Source organism: Haliaeetus albicilla, chromosome W (genome assembly GCF_947461875.1).
Source record: "Haliaeetus albicilla chromosome W, bHalAlb1.1, whole genome shotgun sequence".
NCBI classification, from domain to species: Eukaryota; Metazoa; Chordata; class Aves; order Accipitriformes; family Accipitridae; genus Haliaeetus; species Haliaeetus albicilla.
The window spans coordinates 23,629,150-23,654,930 of record NC_091515.1 but is presented as its reverse complement, the minus strand read 5'-3'; the positions used below and the strand labels follow the sequence as shown (position 1 = coordinate 23,654,930).

The 25,781-nt window shown below is 43.1% G+C and overlaps 1 protein-coding gene across 2 annotated transcripts in view; it reads right to left on the bottom strand.

Moving 5' to 3' along the window:
• The window catches only part of LOC138683322 (zinc finger protein 131-like), a 29,380-nt gene extending 4,414 nt beyond the window's left edge, over positions 1-24,966 (bottom strand). The window contains exons 1-7 of one of the 2 annotated variants that reach the window (XM_069774998.1): positions 24,335-24,966; positions 20,662-20,800; positions 19,085-19,186; positions 17,160-17,304; positions 13,816-14,176; positions 13,491-13,713; positions 1,849-1,979 (exon numbers count right to left, since the gene is read on the bottom strand). In XM_069774998.1, coding sequence (XP_069631099.1) covers positions 1,849-1,979; positions 13,491-13,713; positions 13,816-14,176; positions 17,160-17,304; positions 19,085-19,186; positions 20,662-20,785 — 1,086 coding nt within the window. In that variant the 5' untranslated portion in view covers positions 20,786-20,800; positions 24,335-24,966. Of the gene's footprint in view, positions 1-1,848; positions 1,980-13,490; positions 14,177-17,159; positions 17,305-19,084; positions 19,187-20,661; positions 20,801-24,334 lie in introns of both variants that reach the window. The other variant, XM_069774997.1, reaches the window with a different exon arrangement.
• Positions 24,967-25,781: the final 815 nt, after the last annotated feature.

Genomic DNA, 25,781 nt, shown 5'->3' with positions numbered 1-25,781 from the left:
GGCACCGAGGTAAGTAGCCTGAAAACAACACACAGACTGCAGAAATGAATGAGGTGCCAGGGTAGAAGAGAAAGAAGAGTGGGGTAGAGTCAGGCTCGGAGTAAAGAAACAGGCTCGGGGTCTTTGTCCATGCAAGTGTTCTTGGCTGCAGAAAGAAGCAAAGAACATGCATTTCACTGTTGGCACCCCTTCACTGTTGGCAAATATTTTTGAAACAGAATGTTCCATCTCCTCAATTTTCAGCAACAGCACCGAAGGATGATGGAGTATCTGGCAGGGATTAACTCAAGGAACAGGTCTGTGTAATGGAGCTGAATATCCCCATTTTGCTGTTGAAGTCTTAAAACCATGTTTGTGATGCTAGTGACATGCTTTTTGTCTGTCCCCTGCCCCCCCCCCAGGCTCACACTTTAGAAAGAAGTTGCACACACACTTCTTAAAATACTAACCTTATAGATAAACACTCAAAATTACTTAGTCATGCATAAAGATAATGACTATCAGTAATGCCCAAGCACATAATTACTGTTCTTGCCACGTGGAGCCTAATTCAGCACTCAAGGCATACAAGGAAGAGCACCAAAAGTGCTCATCAAGCAAGCGCAATTTTGTTTTCTCCTCTTTGTTCAGTGAGCCAAGATTTTATTTATTGAACGCTATTCAAATTTAGTTTTAAAGAGAAAAAAATTCAAGAAAAATTTATCCAAGAATTGCTGTAGTTGCTGCTGGCTGAAACAACACTAACCCACATTTACAATATCTGTAACAGAGAAAGATATGAGGTGAAGCAATTAAACCAAAGGGTCACAAAGACAAAACAGTATCTTCAATGAAGCTACTAGGTACATTTTTGTGTTATACAGTAGTTCTCATGTTAAAAACAAACTTATCTTTAAGACAAAGGTATGTTCCCAAGAATTAACTTCGGACTAGCATAACAACTAAACGATGCAACAGCATTGGTGAAACTTCTGATAATAATTTGATTAGCAACACAGAATTCATTCGTCTCCTGCAGTATTCACTGCTTTCTGTGAATAAGATCACTCTGTTTTTTTGGAACAAATAAAGCCGATATCTAGCAGTTTTCTTTACTACACAACCCAATTTAACCTCAAACCACAGCCATTCTGTGAACTGAATAAGGTGATAGCCTTAAGGGGGAGGCGTGTTCTTATTTGAGACTGTCACAGCAGTGGAGCAGCAAAATGGCAAATAAAAATGCTACAACCAACCTCAGCTCTCATAATTTCTAGCTTTTCAGAATCAACTTTTAAAAGCTAAGTAACATTCTTCTGAACAGCTTTTCAAATGTTAGCTACGTATATTGACCAAGTACCCTAGCTATCCATCTACAGCATTTATATTTGCTTAAAAGACATTACAGATTGTCATCATAAATTGGAATGACTTTCCAGACAAAGTCAATATATTGGTATTAAACAGAAGAACAATAAAATAGGAAATAAAATACTACTTTGTATTTTGGACTTTAGTGAAGCATGCTCACAAGCAGGAAAGGCCTAGGTCAGTGCATCAAGAACCTTGAAAAGGAAGCAGAAAGTCAGTAAGATGCAGATGAACACTTACCTACCCACAAGAATCTCCCTGATTAACAAAGCATTATGAAGCTCCATATCAGTAATTCCATATTTTAAATGGAACTATTTAGATATAAGAATTTACCCTCATGTTGTGGTTGAATGCAATCTTTATAATTTATTTTACTAAAAGTAGTTCTTGGAGACATAAGCTCACTCTCGTTGCCTTTCCTGCTCAGTACTCCCACACTCCCTCAGCACAGGAAGGAGGTATCTAACCTCAGACTCTGCTACTTCCATTACCTACCTGACATTCATACAGCTTCTTTCTTCCCTTTTTAGCTCCAGCTCCAGACTGACAGGCTGTCAGGTGACATTTGAGTGTGCTATTCCTAGCAAAATGTTCATGGCAGTTTGGACATTCAAATGGTTTTTCACCTGTTAAGACAGACACAGGGATTTGTAAGTGTATAAAACCAGCCAATTTTCGGTCAGCTCTCCCTTCTTCCCCTCTCCCTTTTGTGTAGGTTGATAAATATGCTGTAAAGATGTGGCCAACTGGATTATTCTACAGAAGAAGAGAAAGACATTCTATGTAAACTTTATGTAAATAAAAGGGCAAAAACCTAACATGGAGCCATAACTCTCATTTATAAAAAACCAAACAACAATGTAACATAATTCCCAGTGCCATTTAAGGTACATTTAGGTTTTTATGGAAGTTAGATTACTATTCTGACAAAATATCTTAAAGAAATAGCAGCTATTTCTCTCTTTTCACCTGATAACATTAACAGTTAAAGACACATTAAAGAAGGAAGTATTTAAATACTAGTTTTATTTTCAAGGACAATAACAGCTTATGCTTGAGAGCTGAAATTGAGCTCCAGAAAAAAAAGTTGTCACAGAATGACCATGAAGTAACAATGCATCAGTATTAAAACAAACAAAACAAAAACCTAAACTTTCATCCAAAGTAGTATATTGCTATTACCATCATCAAGTAGTAACAAAGAACAACTGGTGTCTCTGTTTAGTAATTTCATAATGCACAAATGCAATGAAATTCAAGGAAATTAAAATACAAAAAATTAGGAACAGTGTGTCTCTTCTGAAAGTCTGATAATTAACCTGTGGAGGTACTGATACCAACATAACTACTGAAACAAACTACTTGATGAACTCCAAAAGAGGCTGAGACATTTCAGTGAGTAACATAAGAATCTATTCTAGCTAGATTAAGTTTAAAAGCCTACATTTTCAGGAATGCAGTAGTTATTGACTACTGAGATGGAAAACCAATAATAATAAAGATATTCAGAAGTACCTAACTAGCTTTTCAAATGAAATCCACAAGTAGCCTATAATTCTTGCTTATAAAGGCCACAGAAAAATGTTAAATGGTGGGAATATTCCCCTTAATGGTTATGAAAGGCTATGTTTTTGGAGACTGTTGTACAGTTAATGCAGAGGAGGCTGAACTGCCATCAGTCTTGTAGATCAAAAGTCACGGACTTTGTGTGAGCAACTGTCGTGGTTTCAGCCCAGCCGGTAACAAAGGACCACGCGGCCGCTCGCTCACTCCTCCCGCCCCCCTCCGGTGGGATGGGGGGGAGACGGAGGAGAGGAAAAAAAAACCAAACCTGGAACCTCGAGGGTTGAGATAAAGGCAGTTTACTGGAACAACACAAAGAAATTGCAACAACAACAACGGTACTAATGAAAAAGTATACAAAAAGAGTGATGCACAGTGCAACTGCTCACCACCCGGGACCCGACGCTCTGCCACTTCCCCCACCGAAAAGAAGAGCCCACCCCCCGGCCCGCTCCCCCTTTATATACTGAGCATGATGTCACATGGTATGGAATAGCTCCTTGGCCAGTTCAGGTCAGCTGCCCCGGCTATGCCCCCCACCTCCCAGGTTCCTGTAAAAATTAACTCTATCCCAGCTGAACCCAGGACATTATCCACCCCTTATTCTATACCATCTACATCATGCCCAGATCTTACATTTTCCAATCGACCACTACCACTTCCTTGTCTTATATATATAAGTATATGGACTTGCGTCCGTCCCCGTCGTCCCCCCGCACACACACACACACGCGAATGGTATTCCTTTAGCGTATGGGCTATTCCTCTAATGTGTCCATTGATTTTATTTAGTCCATGACTTTGGGGCTCCATCTGTTGTAACAGTTCTTCAGGATAAGAGAGATGGTGTGAGATGGTGGGTTGTTGTATGCTGCCTCTGGAACTTGTGGCTAGTACATTTGGTGCAACTCACGCCCTTGTTCTGCAGGTCGAGGATGTTGATCTTGAGGAAATTGCTGGGTGTCAGTTCAAGTTCTGTCGCTGTTGTACTTGGCTTAGTTTCAAAGTCCATCCCGCAGTCATTTGGGTAATTCTTACAGTAATACCCTTGATATGGCATATAGACACTATAGATACAATGACATGCATTGGCAGGGTATTTAGCAGTTAGGTATCATACAGCCCAATTCACTGGCTATTCTCTCCCAAAATCAAATCTCCCTGAGGTACACATCGAACTTCCCCATCCTTCTGCATCACCCACCAGGTGTACCCAGGTCCCTGAGCAAAAACAACCCCTTGAATGGGTTTGCCTCTGCTTGAGGGAGGACTAACCCAGACTGTCTTTCCTAACATACTCCTCATGCGCACTACAGGGACTTTATCGCCTTCTACAGTATGTGGAAGTCTTGGTTGGGCGGGGCCAGCCCGATTGGCAGATCCTCTAGTATTAACTAACCAGGTGGCTTTTGTTAAATGTGTATCCCAATGTTTGAAAGTCCCACCCCCCATCGCTCTCAATGTAGTTTTCAGCAGTCCGTTGTATCGTTCGATTTTTCCGGAGGCCGGTGCGTGATAAGGGATGTGATATACCCACTCAATGCCGTGTTCTTTGGCCCAGGTATCTACGAGGTTGTTTCGGAAGTGAGTCCCGTTGTCCGACTCGATTCTTTCTGGGGTGCCGTGTTGCCATAAAATTTTCTCTTCAAGGCCCAGAATAGTGTTCTGGGCAGTGGCATGGGACACAGGGTATGTTTCCAGCCATCCAGTGGTTGCTTCCACCATTGTAAGCACATGGCACTTGCCTTGGCGTGTTCGTGGGAGTGTGATATAGTCAATCTGCCAGGCCTCCCACTGTTTATATTTCAGCCATCGCCCCCCATGCGACAGGGGTTTTTGCCGCTTGGCTTGCTTAATTGCGGCACATGTTTCACATTCGTGGATGACCTGTGCGATAGTGTCCATGGTCAAGTCCACCCCTCGATCTCGAGCCCATCTATATGTTGCATCTCTCCCCTGATGGCCTGAGGTATCGTGGGCCCACTGAGCCATAAATAGCTCACCCCTACGTTGCCAGTCCAGGTCCACCTGAGACACTTCAATCTTGGCGGCCTGATCTGCCTGCTGATTGTTTTGATGTTCTTCAGTGGCCCGACTCTTGGGTACATGAGCATCTATGTGACGTACTTTTACCACTAGCTTCTCTATCCGAACAGCGATATCTTGCCACAGTGCGGCAGCCCAAATGGGTTTACCTCTGCATTGCCAGTTGCCCTTCTTCCATTGCTGTAGCCACCCCCATAGGGCATTTGCCACCATCCATGAGTCAGTATAGAGATAGAGCACTGGCCACTTTTCTCTTTCAGCAATATCTAATGCTAGCTGGATGGCTTTCACCTCCGCAAACTGACTCGATTCACCTTCTCCTTCAGCAGTTTCTGCAACTAGTCGTGTAGGACTCCATACAGCAGCCTTCCACCTCCGATGTTTTCCCACGATGCGACAGGACCCATCAGTGAACAGGGCATATTGCCTCTCATTTTCTGGCAGTTTATTATACAGCGGGGCCTCTTCAGCCCGTGTCACCTCCTCCTCTGGCAACATTCCAAAGTCTTTGTCTTCTGGCCAGTCCGTGATTACTTCTAAAATTCCTGGGCGACTGGGGTTTCCTATGCGAGCCCGTTGTGTGATCACTGCAATCCACTTACTCCACGTGGCATCAGTCGCGTGATGTGTAGAGGAAACTTTCCCTTTGAACATCCAGCCCAGCACTGGCAGTCGGGGTGCTAAGAAGAGCTGTGTTTCAGTACCAACCACTTCTGAAGCGGCTCGAACTCCTTCATATGCTGCCAATATCTCTTTTTCAGTTGGAGTATAGCGAGCCTCGGATCCTCGATATCCCCGACTCCAAAACCCCAGGGGTCGGCCTCGGGTCTCTCCAGGTGCTTTCTGCCAAAGGCTCCAGGTAGGGCCATTCTCCCCAGCTGCAGTGTAGAGCACATTTTTAACATCTGGTCCTGTCCGGACTGGCCCAAGAGCTACTGCATGAACAATCTCCCGCTTAATTTGTTCAAAGGCTTGTCGTTGCTCAGGCCCCCATTTAAAATCGTTCTTCTTCCGGGTAACTTGGTAGAGAGGACTTACAATTTGACTGTAATTTGGAATATGCATTCTCCAAAAGCCCACAACACCTAAGAAAGCCTGTGTTTCCTTTTTATTAGTCGGTGAGGACATAGCTGCTATTTTGTTGATCACGTCCGCAGGGATCTGACGACGCCCGTCTTGCCATTTTACTCCTAAGAACTGGATCTCCTGCGCAGGTCCCTTGACCTTACTTTCTTTTATGGCAAAGCCAGCCTTCAAAAGGATTTGGATTATTTTCTTCCCTTTCTCAAAAACTTCTTCTGCCGTGCTGCCCCATATGATGATGTCATCAATATATTGCAGGTGCTCTGGAGCTTCACCTTTTTCTAGTGCAGTCTGGATCAGTCCATGGCAAATAGTGGGGCTGTGTTTCCACCCCTGGGGCAGTCGATTCCAGGTGTACTGGACACCCCTCCAAGTGAAAGCAAACTGTGGCCTGCACTCCGCTGCCAAAGGAATGGAGAAAAATGCATTAGCAATGTCAATTGTGGCATACCACTTAGCTGTCTTTGATTCCAGTTCATATTGAAGCTCTAACATATCTGGCACATCAGCGCTCAGCGGTGGCGTGACTTCATTCAGCCCACGATAATCTACTGTTAGTCTCCAATCCCCATTAGATTTCCGCACGGGCCATATGGGACTATTAAAGGGTGAGTGAGTCTTGCTGATCACTCCTTGGGTCTCCAATTGGCAAATCAGCTTATGGATGGGGATCAGGGAGTCTCGGTTGGTGCGATATTGCCGCCGGTGCACCGTCGTGGTAGCAATTGGCACCTGTTGTTCTTCAACCTTCAGCAACCCCACAACCGAAGGGTCCTGGGAGAGACCAGGCAGGGTAGACAGCTGTTCAATCTCCTCCGTCTCCAATGCAGCTATACCAAAGGCCCAACGGTACCCTTTTGGGTCCTTGAAATACCCCCTTCTGAGATAATCTATACCAAGGATGCACGGGGCCTCTGGGCCAGTTGCAATGGGGTGTTTATGCCACTCATTCCCGGTTAGACTCATTTCGGCTTCCAATACGGTTAGCTCTTGGGATCCCCCTGTCACACCAGAGATACAGATGGGTTCTGCCCCTTTATAACTTGATGGCATTAGGGTACATTGTGCACCAGTGTCTACTAGAGCCTTATATTCCTGTGGGTCTGACGTGCCAGGCCATCGAATCCACACTGTCCAGTAGACTCGGTTGTCCCTCTCCTCCACCTGGCTGGAGGCAGGGCCCCTCTAATTCTGGTTAGAATATCTGTTACCCACTTTTTGCACATGTGAATCAGAAGTCCCTTCAAGAGGATCAGAAATGAGATCGGCCCATCTACTGCGCCCGGGGGACTGCTCACGGGAAACTGGAGCAGCAGTTTTCCAAGAAGAATCTTCTTTTCTGGTTGCTTTTTCTCGCAACTCCCGTACCCGTGAATCCAAGACTGAGGTAGGTTTTCCATCCCACTTCCTCATGTCCTCTCCATGGTCACGCAGGTAAAACCACAGGTTAGCCCGTCGTGTGTACTTTCTCTCTCCTCTCTCTTGGGCAGAGGAACGCTTACTCCCAATAACTGCAATGCGGGCCTGTACAGGTGAGGAGGAGGACATATCTACTTTGAATTGCTGGAACTCTCGGGACAATTCCTCTACAGCTGAGACACAGGCCCGTAGGGAGGAAGAGAGACTTCCTTCATATTGCCGGAGTTGGACAGCCAATTCATCCACCGTTTGTCCATAGCCTTCTTTCCAGGACATTACTGCCAATGAGTTGGCATAGGTTGGTGGTGCACTTCGTAGAAACTTCCGCCACATCGGTTGTGTGCATTGGACTTCATCTGGATCTGTGGGTGACTGCGCATTTTCTGGATCATTATAAATCACCTCCAGCACGGCTAATTCCCTCAGGTACTGGATACCTCTCTCCATGGTGGTCCACTTGCCTTGGTGACATGTAACTTCATCCCTGAAAGGGTATCTTTCCTTTACACCTAACAGAAGTCGCCTCCAGAGGCTGAGGACTTGTGTTTTTCTCCCAATCGCCTTGTCGATACCCCCTTCTCTAGACAGAGATCCCAACTGCTTGGCTTCCTTACCCTCTAATTCCACACTACTAGCCCCATTATCCCAGCATCAGAGCAGCCAGGTAACAATGTGCTCACCTGGGTGGCGGCTAAAATCTTTTCGCATGTCACGCAACTCACTCAGGGATAGAGATCGGGTAATTATTTCAGGTTCTGCCTCTTCCTCCTGTTCTCGCGATGACCCTGGTTCATCTTCATCTCTCACTGAGCGAACTGATTTCTTTGTGTGTTTCTTTTTCTGTACAGGGGCGACTGATACTGGCACAGGTTGGTTCTCTGGTTTAGTGGCAGTATCTGTCACCGGGGTAGGGGCAGCCATGGTACCTGTTGTCGTGGTAGGGGCGGCCACGGTGCATGTTGTCGGGGTTGGGGCAGCCACGGTGCATGTTGTCGGGGTTGGGGCAGCCACGGTGCATGTTGTCTTGTTTTCCATCTTTTCCCCCTTTTCCCCCTGGGGGTGCTGCATAGTATCAAGCAGGGTTTGGTAGATACCGGCCAGGGCCCAGCACAGTGTAGTGAGTTGTGTGTCTCTGGGATAGCCACAGCATTTTCCTTTCAAAAATTCTATCACTTCATGAGGGTTCTGCAGTTGTTCGGGAGTGAACTTCCAAGTCACTGGAGGTGAGAAGTTCTCTAGATACCTGCCCACATCCTCCCACACGCCGTGCCACCCATGAATATCCAGCTTTAGGACAGATCTCTGGGTGGTACTCTTAAAGAGCCTCTTTGTAGCCCTAGACAAGACCTGAAACATAGTCAGGAGGCATAGCACTAACAGCACACAGGCTTGCGCATCCCAAGGATATTCAAAATTCTCGAAAACTGTTGTAATTAGTTGGAAAGAGAAAAAGGAGGGGAACGGATGGGGGGAAGTATCCCCCCCTGACTTCCCCATGGGTTGGGTGTAATTACCAATAAAATCCGACAGAAGGTGCCCAAAGTCTGGAAATGATATCACTGCCTCATACAGATAACAGCTTAACCTCATGACCAGTGATGTAATCATTTCACAAGTCGACATTGCCCAGTACAGCAAAATGATAATCCCAATCACTCTCCCAGAGATGAGATACGCAACTACAGGCAATACATAAAGCATATAAGAACTTACAAAACGCCACCATGTAAACAGCTGAATCAACATTGTGACTAACATCTATTTATCTAGTATAAGAAATGCGTATGACAAATTTGTTTCAACACGCTCTGGCCAGATCTGTCGTTATCTCAACCCTTCGTGCCCCACGTTGGGCGCCAAAAAGGACTGTCGTGGTTTCAGCCCAGCCGGTAACAAAGGACCACGCGGCCGCTGGCTCACTCCTCCCGCCCCCCTCCGGTGGGATGGGGGGAAGACGGAGGAGAGGAAAAAAAAACCAAACCTGGAACCTCGAGGGTTGAGATAAAGGCAGTTTACTGGAACAACACAAAGAAATTGCAACAACAACAACGGTACTAATGAAAAAGTATACAAAAAGAGTGATGCACAGTGCAACTGCTCACCACCCGGGACCCGACGCTCTGCCACTTCCCCCACCGAAAAGAAGAGCCCACCCCCCGGCCCGCTCCCCCTTTATATACTGAGCATGATGTCACATGGTATGGAATAGCTCCTTGGCCAGTTCAGGTCAGCTGCCCCGGCTATGCCCCCCACCTCCCAGGTTCCTGTAAAAATTAACTCTATCCCAGCTGAACCCAGGACAGCAACCAAATACATTGGTGAGCCAAGAGGATACTACAGAACAAAACTCACACCACAGACCTTCACCTGCCCTGCGATCTGGTCACGTTTAAAGAGTTACTTGGAGCAAGGCACCGCCCAGTCAAGGACAGATTTATTCTATTCTTACTCAAATTCTTCAATAATCTTCAACATATTCTGCCAAAAGTATCTGAAAGTGACAATTCAAAGACAACAGTGGAGATATCCAAAAGCCAAAAGACATTGTGTGACTTGCACAGTGCAAATCAACGCTGCAACCTCGACTGCACTGGTCACAGCAGTGATGGAAAACAGAGAGTGTGTCAGCCTGCCTCTAGCTTGAGAAATGCACTGGTGAGCTGGGGGATAAACTCCTCTGCTAAAGGTGACAACTTGCTTCTCTTCCCCCGGGTGTCATCTAACTATGGGTTTAGTCTCATCTAAGTGAGATTTTATAAAGAGGGAGGGTTCTGGCCTGATCTAACAATTATCTTTTTTCCATTTATGAGAATGGGTGAGATTTCACTTGCCAATCGTAAGTAACTCACAGGACAGAAATTCTGACCCAAGACAGTCCAATATTGTGCTGGTCCTTTATAACCCTACAGCCACAGGAAGGAGATTGCCCAAAATAAATATTTTTTAACCCAAAGACATTCATAACAACACGGTGACTTTTATTTGCCTAATATGTAAGAAATACCAGGGAATTCAACCATAACCATAAAGCTGCCATATAATTATTTAGATTGGGTTTAAAAAGAAATAGTAAGCCTAGTTGGGGTTTTTTGTTTGTTTTTAATCTTTTTTTTTCCCCCACAAAGGCAGGCATTTATCAAATGAACTTCTTGGGATCATTTATTCAAGGTATGTAAATAGAGTCCATTTATTCACTCCTATGGAAGATGTTATTTGCAGTTCAAAGTACACTTCCTGTAAAATATATTTTAGATTTATGAAGAATGGCAAGGACCTTAATTTTTCCTAAGAAGCTTGTATAATCTGCATACAAATTACTTCAGTTACAGGGTTTTCAGACAAGGGCTGATTAATGTGGCTGCTTGGAGCATATCACAACTCCTTCACTTCCACCTTCACTCATGTGAGTACACACACTCTCCATAAAAGGAAAAAAAAAGAAAAAAAAAAATCAAGAAGGCCTAACTTTGAGAAATATTCAGCAGTCAAAATTCCCAGTAAAATCAGAGGGAATCAAGGCTATTCAGTGTTTCTTTCTGCTAGAGGATATAAGCTTTGCAAAATACCAGGATTAGACAAGCATATTGAGAGCAGTAGCTTCATTCTAAGATTGAGTTCTGTATGAGGAAATTGCTCTTCTTGTGTAAGACAAATTAGAGCTATTGAACTCAACAGATATACATTATTTAAGTGCAGCCTTGCAGAATTTCTGTCCTATGAGTTACTTATGATTGGCGAGTGAAATCTCATTCATTCTCATAAATGGAAAAAAAGAAAATCATTAGATCAGGCAAAAAAACTTCCCTCTTTAGAAGTTCTGGAGATGACTTTGTTAGTACATTCAGTTACATGGCATACAAGACAATTTTGAGGGTTTTTCCCCAGATATTCAGAAGCTGCTTAAGGTACTGTATGCATGCGCGAGAAAAAAACTCCATAGTTCTCCTTCCTTTCTTTTATTGAGACAAAGATAATAGCCATTGGCAATGTCAAATTCCTACATCAAAAAGAATTACCAACCCTGATAAGGTGTCTATTTCTGCTCCAATTGCTACTTTCATGTTATTGCTGGTGTTGTGATTAAGCAGCAACAGGATCAAATACTTTGTAGGACATTTTCTCCCTGGCCTTTTAATTCCATTTTTGTATTCAACCAGTGCTATACAGAATTAAGAACTTAGAAAGCCTGTAGCTCAATGGGAGTTTTTCCACTGACCTTAGGAGACCACAGTTAAATAGTAGTATCTGGTTTAATTTTAAGTTTAAGGCTTTCAAAATGCTGAACTAGAAGTAATTAGATTCCATGTGTTATACTTGTATCAATAAATATTTAGAAAGTAGTCTGCATCTTCTGTGATATGCTAAGTTGCTTCATCCCCAAAATCCTTTGTCACAACAGCAACCAACATACTGTGATATTTGGGTTACTTTGTTAATCTGCCACAAACTTTTCTCTGAAAAGACTTTTGTTAAGTAGTTTGTATTTGGCTTGGTCATAATGGAGAAACATTCCCTACTTCATGGGGGATAAGGATTTGCCAAAGACTTTTTATAAATGCAACTTTTAAGGGGCTATTGGGAGTAGACTGGATAGTGTCATATATCAATACTCAGCACTCCCATACACAGATGCAAATAAGTTCCAATTAAAAGGCTTTAGCAACAACAACAAGCCACAAAAGAAACAGGATTGCTACCCTCCATTAAATTCTTACTGATGAACTCATGTGGACACATATTTAGCTAACGGTCGCAAGAGCATTTCAGACGCCTTTAGAAGACCTTGAACAGGATAAACAAGAAGACAAAAAAAGAAAGATGCCAATTAGAAGAACACAGGTGCGCATTCCACGATAAAGGGAACTTGGCACAAACAACCTCAATTCGGCAGTTTATCTTGACCAATTAGACTGAGACAAGTTTTGCATGTTTTAGTTAGTATAACCAATTATGTCCTATGTTTATGCGCGTGTACAGTGTTGATATAACCAATCATTAAGTGTAACTAGGCGCGTGGACAGTGCGTGAATAATGTATGTAACCAATAGTAAAATAGCTAAGCGCATGTACAGATGTAACCAATGTATAAAATGATGTCTGATGCTCTAGTAAAGGGTCTTCAACTATGATCATATTGATCTGTCGTTGAGTCCATTATTATGCTCCCGCAAACTCATGACTGATATATTAAACAAAAACATCTGAAAGATCAGGACAACATATATTTTACATTCAGAGAGCTATCTATATAATGCTCAGTACCTATTCAGATAGTACAAACTTTTCAGTGAGATGAAGAAATATCATCTTAACCTCCCATATTATACAGAAGGAGCACAAGTCATTTTGTACTCAAAAGATGCTATCCAGATTTCATAGAGGCAAATTTTACAGTAACAAAAGTCTACTGTAGTCACTAGAAATGTTTTGCTGTGTTAATTAACAAAGAAAATGAAATCATAGATGAGATGTTTCATCCTTGTTCTTGACCTTCAAACAAGATGGTACAAGATAGAGTTGTTAGGGGGGTATTTTATGTCTAATGTATTAATAGGCATTTGCTCAGAAGTTCTGTTAATTAAAGAAACCCTTTAAACTATGTATTCCACTGAGAAGCTCACAGTTCAGATCATATTTCAACAGAAACATTTACTAGTAGAATTGTGAAAATAAGAGTAGCTTCTCAGTTTGGTACTTTTGAAGAAGAAAACATGCTTTAAGAAATTATTTTGAAAAAAAAAATCTTTAAGATTTAATAGACTTGAGAGAGAAGCTTCATTAGCGCTTTCTGGTTTTAGATGCCTATTTTTAACTACCTCAATCCCTCAGAGTTTATATCAATGGAAAACAAAACAAAACAAAAAAATAAAATAAAACAGCATTTTAGTTGTAACTAGAAGCCAAGTATTTCTAGCACTCAGGACTCACATGTTCTCTTCAGCATATTCTCTATTTCCCCAAAACATGCAAAAACTTAAAATGCTAGAGCCAAAGCCACAAGTACAAGACCATAGCAGTGCTCTTACCTGTGTGCTTCCGGAGGTGCTCTTTAAAATGTCCAAAGTGGTCAAACTGCTTATCACAGTACTGGCATATATGTATTTTTTTGCCAGGTCTTTGCTTCTTACTGGCACCACCTTCATCAAGGTGGTAACAGGTGAAGTGCTGTTTCAAAGCACTCTCTCGTAGGTACCTTTTATTGCATGTGTCACACTTGTAACTCTCAGTAGAGTGTGTTTTCATGTGTTCCTTAAAATGGTAAAACAATTTAAATGAACGGTTACATTTCTCACAGTGGAATAAGTTCTTCACGTGTGACAGCTGAAGTTCCACAATTTCAATACCTTCTACCTGTTTGCACGAGGGATCAGTTGCACTATCACCTTCTTCTTGGATCTGGCATTTTGTCTCTCCCTGACGATACTTACTGGTGATATCTGCCAAAAGAGCCAAAGCAGATTCATCTGATGTATTCGTTGTCTGTATGTACTTTATAGATTGCTCTGCAGAAGCTACTTCAAGTGTTTCAATGCTGTCATCTTCCACTTCAATTGTCCCCTCAGCAATCTCAACCTCAATTTCAACAGGCTCCGATTCTGCAGATGGCAGTGTTTCTGTGATAACATTAGAGGTTTCAGCTATCTTTCTCTTTTTCAGTTTATTTTTACCTTGCATTTGATTTGATTCTAAGGGTGATGAATTTTCTTTGTTCCTGCAAAGCATTTGCATAAACATAGTTAAGACCCATAAGCACTTACATAACAATTCCTGCCTGATACTGAGCTTCTGCATTAAACACTCACTAGCTGTTTCTCAAAGAAGCTGAATGATGAATGACCACATAACCTGCATGCATTTCAGAAGCTAATTTGTCCTTAATCTATACTCCTTAGAGCTGTAGAATAGTACAGTTAAAGCTGTAGAGCCTTTGACACAAGGTTACTAAAGTGTTTTAAATAGCTTCGCTTGAACGATATACACCACCTATCAAGAAGAAAGGCCAGTTAACCTAATGACATAAGTTTATCTAAGAAACTTGTGAAATTCTGTACTTGGAAAGAAAACTTCCATGAAGGAAGGACTTCTTTGGCCTGCCTACTCAGAAATAAGATTCAAGTCCTTCCTACGCTATTCACCTCTTAAGCTCTGGAGTGCATGCAATTGCCTGCAGTGCTTACAGCCTGTTAGAAAACACTACAGCTGTGACTTCACACAATGATTATTATAACATCTTGTACTTCAGGAAAGCACACAGCTAACAGCTGAGAGAAAAAAAAAAAAGCCACTGGGATATGGAAAGAGTATTCTAGTTTAATTTTCTGGGCTTAAACACAACCCCCAGCCCTGTTCCTCTTCTCCTTGCACCATAAACACACAACCCCCTTCCTCCAAGATGTCAGGGATAGCATCCCATCTCAAACACAGAGAGAGCTGAGTGGGCCAATGCTTTCAAGTCACACCCTCACAATTATCCACAGCACTTACATGCTGGAGGTTTTACTACCGATTATCAGTTTTGAAAATGAGTGGCTATCTTCCTCTCAAATCAGACTGACAAGAGTAATTTGTGCTTTTACCTTCCTTTATAGCCTGATGAATCCTTTTATGTAACCTACTCCCTATCACTTTCAGGTTTTCTAGTAATAGGAGAGATAAGGTTTTTCTCCAGTATCTGTATGTCATATGGCAGAGATGTGTGGCTAATGACCTAATGCAGGATACAGCTTATTAAATTGCACCTTACTATATTCAGATACAGGAAGACAGAGCAGCTAAACTTATAATTTCATCTAGTCTGGATTTCTGATGTCTAGAAGGTGACAGTTACTTTGCACATTACTGCAAGGAGCTCCAGGATAACGTACCAAAATAATAATCTGCTCAAAGAGAAGACTACCATCCTTGAGCACATTGTGTGGCTCAGGTGTGAAGCTTTGAATGGGGATACACACATACAACACACTGTACTTCAAGGAATAACAGCTGGTGGTTTTCTTTGTAGTCTAGATTATGTGATGTGCAACTCTGATGCATTACACAAATGTTTAGTCCTATAATAATCTCTCTCTACTTTAGCTGAACTTTCTGAAGCTTACCCCTTTCAGTCAAAGCTCAGACAGAGGCACTGTATTGCAATTCTTACCCCTCCTACTGTGGAGGAGAAAACTGAGACTGACAGTGGTACTCAAGTTTGTTTTTCTAACCAAAAAACCCCCACCAAAAATTAAAAAAAAAATTCAAAATTTATGAACAATGGAAATGACTCCAAGAATAGACTGGCTTGCACGTTTGTTAAGCAAAACATTTGTTTCCTTGTAATGTAAGAATTACAGCATTTAATAGTGATGCATAACCAACAAACTACATAACATTATAGAATAGTGGGAAATAATTGCAGGCTGGACAGTTTAGCTTGACAGACTGATCTGAATCCTGGTTCAACAGCTCTACCAGCATACGCAAACTCAAAGTGATACCGATTAGAACATACTTTTTCAGTTTCAAGTGTCTTTTAAATTTCTCAAGCAGACAGCAAAGGTCTGCTTTTTTCCTTAATAAAAAAAAAAAGTTCTTTTGGTGATACCATGCTTAATCTTAATAACATCAAAAAAAGGGTGTTGGTGGGGTTGGAGGGTAGGACTAGAAATGCACAATCCTATCTTTCCTATTTAAAAAAAAAAAAAACAAAAAACAAAAAAACCCATACTTATTCAGCTCTGCTACCAATCCAAAGAATAAGCACAGAATAAGTTGATTCAAAAAAAAAAAAAAAAACACCACTGATGTTGAAAACCAAGTTTCCAGTGTACCGTGTCGTGGAGGTTTTGTTTGGCTACTAGAGGAACTTGGGGTCAATGCCACTCTCCTTAGCTAGTGTGTCTATGGGGAGATAAAGAGGAAGCAACAGTCTTTCCTTAGCCTGAACACAAAGACCTTTTAGCAGGTCTGGAAGAGAAAGCAAGGATAACTGTAATGCTGGAAAGAATTTATTGCCCCTCCCTCTGCTTCATGACAGAAGAACAGCATAACATACAGAAGGAATGAGAACATGGCAGCACTTTGTGAAACGGAAGGAAGGGGAAGAAATACATGTGGGAATGGCACCTGCTTCTCAGGTTGAAGTTTGGTAATGGAGTACAGTTCCTCGTACTGGATAAAAGGAGCCACAGCAACATTTGATTAAGTACTGATCCCATATAAAACTGATTATAACAATTACATTTGTTCAAGAAGTTTGAGAGATTAATTTTGCACCAAGAAGTTTTAAAATCACTGCCTATTCTCTTGAAAGCAGAAAGAGCTGCATGAAATCAACACACCAGCACAAACTTGTTAATGTGGTCTAATTACCTGAGGCACATCACCGTACACCCAGCTGTCAGTCAGGTGTGGGCAGTCAGATAGCACAGAGACCTGGTATTAGTTACCACAAAGTCACAACCCTACAATGTCTGCAACATTTACGAGCCACGTCACTTGTCATCGAGTTATAGCCCAAAGAATGGGATGTTAATTTTTTAGCCTATATAATTCTGACCCATATCTTATATTAGAAGATTATACGGTCCCACACAAGTTTAGGAGGTTCAAGGATAAAGAACAGCACTGCAAGATACTGGCAGCCAGCTTTTGTAAAAGGATTCTTAAGACTCTACATTTCGGTATTGGGAAGAAAAAGAGGCTTATGTGTTTACCTGATTTCAAGTGCTTTGATCACTTCTAACATCTGTAGATACTCAGCTGCTTTCCAAACATCATTTGCTTCTTCCTCACCTTGGACCATTAGTTTTGCTGTATAGGTGAACTCAATTAGGTGACGAAATGCTGTGTTACTTACACCTGTTTACAAGCAAGAAAAACAGCCTCTTTTAGCAGTTCCTCAGTCTTGCACGCTTGCCTGCTCACGGTACTTTGACAGCCAGTTTCATGAAGATGCCACCCTTGAAAGGCTCATGTTGGAATAAAAAGTCACTATAGAAACATGTCAATCTGGAACAACTACAGAGTCATGTGTCCTGGTTTCAGCTGGGATAGAGTTAATTTTCTTTCTAGTAGCTGGTATAGTGTTATGTCTTGGATTCAGTATGAGAAGAATGTTGATAACACACTGATGTTTTCAGTTGTTGCTCAGTAGTGTTTATACTAAGTCAAGGATTTCTCAGCTTCTCATGCCCAGCCAGCAAGAAGGCTGGAGGGGCACAAGAAGTTGGGAAGGGACATAGCCAGGACAGCTGACCCAAACTGGCCAAAGGGGTATTCCATACCATGTGATGTCATGCCCAGTATATAAACTGGGGGCAGGTGGCCAGGAGGGGCGGAACATTGCTCGAGGACTGGCTGAGCATTGGTCAGTGGGTGGTGAGCAATTGCATTGTGCATTACTTGTCTGTCTTGGGTTTTATTTCACTCTTTTTGTTATCTTCCTTTTCATTATTATATTTTATTTTTTATTTCAATTATTAAACTGTTCTTATCTCAACCCACAAGTTTTACTTGTTTTTGATTCTCCTCCGCATTCCATCGGGGGGGGGGGGGGAGGAGGGAGTGAGGAAGCGAGCAGCTGCGTGGTGCTTAGTAGCTAGCTGGGGTTAAACCATGACATCATGCCACGACAAAGATAAAAGGAAGGATAAGATGGACAAAAAGCTGTTTGTATAGAATAATAAAAAGTATAAATTTAAATATTAAAATATGATCTGTCTCTCAAAAGACCTCTGAGCAGCAAGTACCGGAAGCTGAAGTACTGCTCCAGAAAATTGCACCTTGCCTAACAGGCAAGTATTACTCCACATCTATCCTGTTCTTGCACCCCAGCCAAAGCATCTTTTTCCTTTTAAATTTTTCTTCAGGGGAAGTTTTTTCCAGTGGCAATAGCTACCTGTACTGGTTCTGGCTGGAATAGAGTTAGATTTCTTCATAGTAGCCTGTATGGAGCTATGTTCTGGATTTGTGCTGAAAATAGCGTTGATAACGCACTGATGTTTTAGTTACTGCTGAGCAGCGCTTACACAGAGTCAAGGCCTTTTCTACTCCTCACATTGCCCCACCAACAAGTAGGTTGGAGGTGTACAAGAAGTTGGGAGGGGACACAGCCAGGACAGCTGACCCAAACTGACAAAAGGGATATTCTATACCATATGATGCCACGCTCAGCAATAAAACTGGGGGGGAGGCAGGCAGAGGGACCACTGCTCGGGGACTGGCTGGGCATTGGTCAGTTGGTGGCAAGCAATTGTTTTCATTTGCATCACTTGTCTTTCTTGGGGTTTATTTTCCTCTCTGTTATTTTTTCTCTTTTCCTTACCATTTTTAAAAAATTATTATTTCTTTTTAATTATTAAACTGTTCTTATCTCAACCCACAAATTTATTCCTCACTTTTACCCTTCCGATTCTCTACCCCCATCCCACCAGGGGGGAATGCGAGAGCCTGGCTGTGTGGTGCTTAGTTGCTGGCCAGGGTTAAACCACAACACTACCTCAGAACAACTCAAGAGCCGAGATCTAGAAAGCTAATTGATATGACCAAGCATGCATTTAAGCCCATACCAAGGATACTACATTCATTTTGAGCTTGGGCACACAACTCTGAAGGTTTTTATTTGTATGAATCAGACTACCTTCAATCTCCACCAAGGGCTCCTGAGTGAAATCTTGGAAGAATTTGTAGAAGAACTGGCTGCAGGCAGCAAGAACAGCCTTATGAGCTTTGAAATGGTGACCTACAAAGAGAGACAAAAATTTTGGTTTAGGATAACACCTTCCTTACTCATAGTGCAGAATAAGTGCAGATGCAGAGAAGGGAATGGCTGCAGAAGCACCCAGTCTACAAATCTATTCCAGCAGCATATAGTCACTTAGTATATCTCCTTGTAACATGGAATACCAACGCAGCTAGCCTGTCCCATCTCATGCAGACTCTTGCTAACATCACTGACCTTGTTGAAGCTCTGCAACTCAATCAGCTGGAGGACTCACTTACTCCAGAGTGTTTCTCTCTTCAGATATTTAAGTTATGGGAAATTCCTGTGCAAACTTTTTCCTGTATGTCTTGGGCTCAGCTCTCAGGTTTTATCCAGGCTCTCCTTGGTTTTTGCTGCTCTTACATACAGATGTATTTTATCATCACTTCTGCTAGCATAAAGACCCCTGCAGAACAGAAGTAGTTCTGCTCTGTTCTTCCTGTTTTCCAGACTGTGTATTCCCTGTCACTGTGTTGCCTTCTCCCTGGTGCAGGCACGAACATTCATAAGGCTCCGTGGGACACAGGTAAGAGAAGCAACATGGATTAGAACTACACAGCTGCACAAGAAAACAGTTTTGAGCTCAACATGTGGATTTGGTAATACTAGAGCAGAAACAAACATTCAGGATAAGTTTTGTGCAAGCATTGTCAGTGAAACTACGGTGATTCCAGAAAAGTAATTTTTTCTTCATTTGCTTACTTTTTTCTAATCCATGCTCTGTAGGACCCTTTTCCTTCAAGTGAGTTCTTGCTATCCTTTTAAGGATCAGGTGGTACTTCTTTAGCTAGGTCTGTCCTAGTGGACACTGCCTATCTTCCCTGAAGCACTCATCCACTCTAAGATACATTTGGGATAAGAAGCAATCTTAGGTGATCTATCAGACACCACCTTTTCTAATGAGATAATAAGCATTTATATCTCCATCTTCCTTTTAAACTAATACTTATGTCTTTAGAACACATAGAAAAAGTGAGTTGTTCTACCCTATTTTAACTATATATTAAAATAGTAGGCAGATACCAGAGAAGCAAGAAGGCAATCTTATTTCAAGCTGGGGTTTTTTTGTTGTTTTTTTTTAAACAATCAACCATTATTTGTATAAGTTCTCTGCATGCAAACAGTCAGCTCAAGTTAGGGAAAGATATTTTTACAATGCTTTGGAAATCCTTAGACAACACGTTAAATATAGTACAGCAGTTTCAAAGTGGGCTTCTATCTGAAAATATTTAGCCCCTTGTTTGGAAAAGCAGAAGCAAAATTATTAATCACTACTGGAGACTCTGTTCAGCCCAAGATTTTAAATTAAACTCTGCAAGCAACTCGCACACCAATACAGAACCAAGAATTTGTTAGCAACCCGGTTTGACAGTTGACCTGTGACAAACCCAACAGCTTCCCAGCACAGCTTTCAGAATTCTTTGTATACCAACTGGTTCCAGGCCTGTACATACCATCGACAATCAGAGTGATATCCGTAAACTGGTCCTGCTCACGTTGTTCATTCAGTCTATCCAAAATAACTTTATAGTGTTCAGGGAATTCCTGGATACATTCCATCATTTCTTCGGCTTCCATGGCAAAAGGACTAGTCTGCAAAAGATGTGGTAGGACAGTAAGAATACTATGCCACTCAGTAAATACCACGCACAGTGAGGTTAGTATACAAACATGAACTAACTAGCACTTTTCAGGGACTACAAAACCAATAGAAACACCAAACTGTCTTGGTAACAGGTTTACCTGATTTTAGCTGACAGGTAGGAAACATTAGGGTTAATGAAGTGGAGTATGGCCTCATTTATACACATGAAAAAACAGTCAAAGTGAGTAAGTGCATTTCTTTATTCTACAGTTTCAACAGGGACTCACCTCCCTCAAAGCAAATACTGCAGGGATGTAACATCTCCACAGCTAACTATTCTACAACATCTCAGGAGCATAATGTCAGAATCTTTAAAAAGTTACTTCTTGCAATTCTACCAATCCACTTGGTGGAAGAATGGTTCTGAAAATTTTCATGCTTAAGTCACGTTTTGTATCTAGTGAACACAAGATGTTTACTTCCTTAAAATAAGGATGTAATGAAGCAGCACTTTCCATCTTCTGCGTACATAGAAGTTGCCAGGGATCTAATGTGTTGTCACACCCAAGAGCAAAGAGCTGCTTATTCACCCAGCCTTCTTACAGTTCTCCCCCTGCAAGGTGAAATATTCTTTGCCAACCTTTTGAAAGAGACATGTAGGCTTGTAATCTGATGGCTCTTCCTCCCTTACTTATACAACAAACATAGCTGGGGGTGGGAGTAGCGGAGGTTCTCAAACCTAAAGAGGTTTAGAACAATTCTGTGCCTGTGGACAAGACACAGATGTTAGTGTGCTGCTTATGCAAAAGAAACTCTGGAGAGAGTCCAAGTGCTTCAATGAAAGCATTTCACAAATTAACTCCAGGCAAAATTACTTCAGATCTGTGCAGCAGCACTCATCTTCAACTCCCACATTCACATGGCTCTCACACTGAGAATGTCACAGAAAAAGCAAAGACATTTCAAAGTCACATTAATGCAGAAACTTTGTTTCTTTTCACAGTCTAACTCACTTTGAAGAACATATGGTTTCTGAGATAAGACAGTGATTAGGCTTGAATGAGTCTTAAAGGAATTTAAGACATACCCTTCACTACACTGTTATACTTAGTACGGACAAAAGGAAGAAAGTCAGGAGAGCAGCTAGTATCAAACCAAACATTGAATATGAAGATGGAAAATTCTGGCATGGCAAAGAAGCAGTTATCTTCAGAGTGCTAGAAGAAACTAGATAGCAGGTGCTTCCTAACTTCTGGTGCAGATTTTTTGTGTGCAATTGGAATTGGAAAGTCCTGAGCACAAACCTGTTACTTATGTGTACTAACCACATCTGAGCTGATGCCACCATGCTTGCTAACTCCCCTGTGCAGCTGTGTAAATTCTACCTCGCTTCCAACAAACACACATACTGGTATATGGAGTTCAATAGAAATGGAGAGGACAAGAATTACCTGGTTATGATAAAAGCAAAGTTATTTTCTTATGACTAACAGACATCAAGTAAAGGAAATTGTGGAATTCCTGTTTTTACCACAAAACACACTCTTTCTTGCATCTCAGAAAAACTGTCCCATGGAGAAGTCATTTTGCCAAGAGCATGAAAAAAGAAGAGCAGAAGCAACTGCTTATGGAAGTCTAGTTCTATCTGCTATCACTGCTTTGCCAAGCAGATGCTGAAAAACCTATCAGGATCTTGTGAGGGCAAGGGGGAAGGTGAGGTTGAAGGAAGAATGCTGCTGCCGCCTTCGCTTCACCTCATCTGTAATGATGGATCTAAGACAGATGACCAGCAGCTCCTGCCTTTCTTCCGTCATCTGGTATTCCACATAAAGTCTCATGTGGGAAGTTGTCAGCCATTTACTTCACTGTTTAATTCTTCTTGCCCATTTTTGATACATCGTACAAGGATAGATGACTCGCAGTTAAAAGTGTAATTCCCTAAAAGTTAAACCAAACAAAAATTTGACCCCCAAATCTCATGATTTCCACCTATCCAAAATTTACTTCCAAATTGCATGTTTGTAGGAAGATCTTACAAAAAAAAAACCCTCAAAATAACAAAGCAAGCCCCCCTCCCAAAATCTAAGACATTTAAGAGTTTCAGTCTCCCTCAGAACACTGAAAATCATAAATAAGAAAACAACAACTTATGATAGGTAATTTATTGCCCTGAATTAACACAAAACTAGTAAAAAAATTGAATTTATCACATATCTAAACACAGTTGCAGCATTCATTGAGTATTCTCATTTTAAACTGATATTGCAGAAGAAAGCCCAACAGAACAGCATATGTTCAATGAGAGCATGACTACTTTGGAGCAAGAAGTGAAAGGCACAGTCCTCAGAGAAAAACCAAGAAGCCAAGGCAGGCAGACAGAAGTGATCCAAGTTGACGCTTACATGCAGGCCCATAGATGAGTGATGGAAACTAGACTAATTCAGTTATTTACCTGGATTTTCTTGGAAGACCCAGTTGACTACTGACTTAACCTTATCAACTTCTGACACTGGATGCATCTCACATGATATGCATGCAATTTGCAGATCTGTTCTTATAAATCTACCTCAATGAAGCCATCTTATTATTTCCATACTCCTGGACTTCAAGAGGAACTCCTCTTATTTTCAGCACTAGACATTTGTTTTCTTTGCCTATACAGATCATACACAAATGCAGGCAGGCAGAACAGAGTTATGGCAATTCAGACAACACTAATCAGCAGACTGAGCACTGGCCAAACCACTGCCATCTCGTTGTAGCCATCTCAGGAAAGGAGAACGAGGGGTGCTTGGTGGGTAACCGCAGTGGTTACTTCAAGGTAACACAGACATGAGAACTTCTTGTGCACTTTGTTATATATTTTTCTTCAAAAATAACAACTACAGAGCAAGGATGCGAGCCAGCCCCTCGGTCCCCTCTCAGCCACAGGCACCCACCCCCTACCGAGCCGAGCAGGACACACGCCGGGTGCCGCGCTGTCCACAGCGGCTGCAAGGCAGCGCCGCGACCCGCCACCAGTGCCCCTTGTAGTCCCCGCCGGCCCGAGACTCCACGGAACTCTCGGAGGCCCGGTCCCGCCTGAGCCCCTCACGGCCGCACACCCTGTGGTCAGCCGCAGCCTTCCGCACCCCAGCCGCAGCCCCATTGACGGGCGCTGATAGCAGTCAGCGCGACCACCGCCAATCGTAAGGCGACGGCAGAACCCGCCCCAGGCGGAGGAACCAATGAGTGCTCGCCGAGTCCCAGGAGCAGGAGAAGGCGGAAGGCCTAGCCAGCACCGAGTGCCCACTGGGCATGGGCGCTTTGAGAGCGGCGTGGGCGACCGCCGGCAGGCGCGAGTATCCTATGGGGGCGCCCCCAAGGAGGGGACCCGACCGGTGCCGGCCCCAGCTATACGTTTAGCAGCACCACCGCCTCGTTAGTCGTTATTACGTCATCAAAGCGCGCATTAAATCAATCCCTTTTCAATTCCCGGCCGAGTCGCGCCACGGTGGCACAGCGCTCCGCGGGGTGGGGAGGCGGTTCTGCTAAGTACTCACCGCAAGGAGCCCCTCGCCCTGCCGCGCTTGCTCCGCCGTTACCGTTTCCTGCTCCCCAGCACGTTGAAAAGCGGGGCAGGCGCCGGCCAATCGCGACTCGCATTCCCGGCCTGCACCACGCGGTGGAAGTGACGGCAGAGTCACCTTTCACACGACAGGGTACGCAGGCGGCGGGGGGCGCGGTTCGACTGCTCGGTGCATTCTGGGAGTTGTAGTCTGGGGGTGTGCATGTGCGTGAGAGCACTGTACAGCTGCGGGCGGTGCCACGGTGAGGAGCTGCAGCCGGGGTGGGCCTAGGAGTGGGGTGGGCTGGCTGGTTCTCTCTCTCCTAGGGTTGGTACATCCCTGTGCTGCCTACGTTCCCCGCAGAGGAGCGGGTAGTGCCCGTGCGGGGCGGGGCAGCCGCGGGAACCGGCGGCTCCGGCGGTTACTTCGCGCAGTCCCGGCCCGGAGCTGCGTCGGGAGCCCTGGCGGCGGCGGGCGGTCATTCCGCCCGGCAGGACGATTGGCTGGGGGTGCGGCCGCCGGCGGCCGCCTGGCGCCTCGCAGGAGGGCGGTGAGGAGGTGGCCTCGGCTGTTCCGCTCCTGGGAAGGGCATGGCTGCTTTCTGAACATGAAAGAAAAATGCAATGAAGTTCACGATTAGGATAAGATTAAACACCGTCGTTTTTCCTAGACCTCAAGTCTGTGCGTTCACCAGTTTCATAAATGAACCAACAAGTCTGTGCAAATTACCGTTGTAACAAAGTGCTGGCAATGTTTGACTGCCCTTACTGTGTTATGGGAATTATGCGTGCCAGGCACCATAATAGGGTTCGACTCCAGGTTTCCGCTGAATCAATAAGCTGAAAGGAAATTCTTCTATAAAGTCCTTTTTATTAATAGCACTACAGCTCAAGCTGGGTGCCTCTGAAGAGGGACCTGGAACAAAGAAATCCCTGGGCAATTATACCCTTACAATCTAAATTCCCCATCCCTCATGCGACAGTTCAGACCCATAGTAATATTAGGGTCTGGGGTCTTCCCGTTCTTCATTGGGTCCTTTTATTGTCTCTAGGCAGGCCATTTCTTTTCTTACCTCTAAAGTTGCAGCTTCTGCTGACGATTGTAGCCTCCTTATCTTCTGGCTTGAACTGGCTCTGGGGCCTTCTTTTACTTGACTAGGTAAAAGTTCAACATATCTAGGTGAAAGTTCACAGCTTGTGGCCTAAGGCTTCAGCAAATTTAGCTACTAATGCTAAGCAAGTTATGCTAAACAAGTTCTATATAAGTAGTATACCAAATCGCACAACAACTGTGAGATCAAAACAAACAAATACATGGGTGTATTCTGATTGCTGAAGGAAAATGCATATGTTTCCTCTTCTAGATGTGCTTTGGAAAGTTATGTTGCTGTATTTTGTGCAAGTGACTATGTTACTTAATGCGATCTGCCAAAATATTCTGG